Raw genomic sequence first — 1,798 nt, 5'->3', positions numbered from 1 at the left:
GAGTCTGCATCGGCGGATTGATGAAGTGTATAATTACATACCGAAGAAAGTTGACCAGGTTGGTAACTGGAAGGGCAATACTCACAGGAATCTTTGAGTAGACAAATGAGATAGAAGGTGTGGCATCATTCTTGTAAGGGGAAATTAGTATATATACCTAGCTAGTGAGGAAAAAAGAAGGGAGATATAGTAGAGAGATCTCCGTGGTTTCCAAAACACTAGGCGTTGATTTGGAGCGTCGCAAGGGTAAAGAAACCAAACCAGGAAAAGAAAAGGGAAGAAAGAAAGAAAGAAAGAAAGAAAGAAAGAAAGAAAAAAAAAGAAAACAACAAGTAGCTAATGATTACAGACCAATACTGCGTAATAAATCAAATGAATAAGTAAATAAAAGAAAACCTGTGCGAAAGCAGCCAAATCAGAAATAGATAGGCAAACGTATCCGGGGAGGTGGGCCAAGACCAAAACACGTAGCGAGACATGGACATTGACTTTGAGTTCAAAAAGCCCACCTCCCAGCCATCAAATCGTATAAATGTATACATATATATATAGACAGGAAAATGCACCAAAAGGCATTTCCTCTGCGCTAGAAGAGAGCCTAATGTAGGTAAGCGTTCTCCCTAATCAGCTAGGAATAACTGCTTTGCGGTTGTCGAGTAAATAGATAAAATAGGCAGAGTAGGAAGAAAAGATGGATAGATAGCAAGGAAAATTGGACATGGTATTGTGAGAAAGCGTCAAGGCGAAGGAGTTCAGAAACAAACATGATATATATATGTATATGTACATATATAAAGGACCAGAAAGTAATGAAAAATAAATAAGACTAAAGAAAAAATAGAGAACGAAGCTGGCCACAAAGGTTGCGCAAGGTATGGACTAATGAATAAGGTATTTTTGGGACAAAGTGAAAATGATATCCAAGAAAGTAAAAATATAATAGATCAAATACGATGAAAAGCCGCCGGAAAAAAAGAGTCCAACCAGCATCGTTTTGCCACGGTGCCACAGAAAAGAATAAAAAGAAAATAGTAGAAAATAATAGATTAGACAGCGAGAGAAAAAGATGACGGGATTTGTTTGTAATGCCATGCCAGACAGCGCCAAAAAGAAGGAAAATAGTTTCAACGGGAACATCTCCAAAAACCCAGTTCAACGCCGTCCGAGCTCCTAGATGAAGAAATCAAGATAAATATAAATGAATATTGGTAGGAAATGGCGCTGAAGTGCCAATCAATGGAAGCATATGAGGCATTAGGACTCTTTTTGATTTTTCGGGGTGGGTTCGGGGTGGCGGGGTTGTGGTGTGGTGGTGAGCAGGAATGATTGATATTCGCCGCTTTTTGCATCAAAGTATTCCCGAATCTTTTAAAGCATTTTGTAAAATGGTTTCTTTGACGGCGGCGAAGACAAGTCGGATGTTTGAGGTATCGGTAGCTTGTGTTAGGCTGCGGAGGGGTTGGTTTGTTAGTTAAGAGGCAAGAGATGGGATCACTGATAAAACACATAAAATGGATGGTGACTAGACAAATCATGCAGGAAACATACTGAGGGTAGAGATTCAGGTGCGCCCGATTTACTTGGTTGAATCTCCATAGGAGGTATTTCGCTGCACGATTAACATCATTCCCACCGGAGTAATCGGGGAAATATTTGTTAAGCGGTGACCGGCCGAGTTTCAGCCGGAAGAGATCGACTTTATTCAAGAAGAGGATGATACTCGTTCGCATAAACCACCTGGAATTGACCACAGAGAGTCAAACAACACCAAACTTTCCATCATACGGTTCTTTTGAAT

At 40.2% G+C, this 1,798-nt stretch overlaps 1 protein-coding gene across 1 annotated transcript; it reads right to left on the bottom strand.

Moving 5' to 3' along the window:
• Nucleotides 1–1,348: 1,348 nt before the first annotated feature.
• Nucleotides 1,349–1,730, bottom strand: HCAG_08454 (predicted protein; the record flags this gene model as incomplete). Its single annotated transcript, XM_001536622.1, has 2 exons — nucleotides 1,349–1,448; nucleotides 1,549–1,730. The coding sequence occupies 2 exons, from the start codon at nucleotides 1,728–1,730 to the stop codon at nucleotides 1,349–1,351; spliced, it is 282 nt and encodes a 93-aa protein (XP_001536672.1).
• Nucleotides 1,731–1,798: the final 68 nt, after the last annotated feature.

Source organism: Histoplasma capsulatum, genomic scaffold, assembly GCF_000149585.1.
Source record: "Histoplasma capsulatum NAm1 scaffold_11 genomic scaffold, whole genome shotgun sequence".
Lineage (NCBI taxonomy): Eukaryota > Fungi > Ascomycota > Eurotiomycetes > Onygenales > Ajellomycetaceae > Histoplasma > Histoplasma mississippiense.
This window is presented reverse-complemented; position numbering and strand designations above follow the sequence as displayed.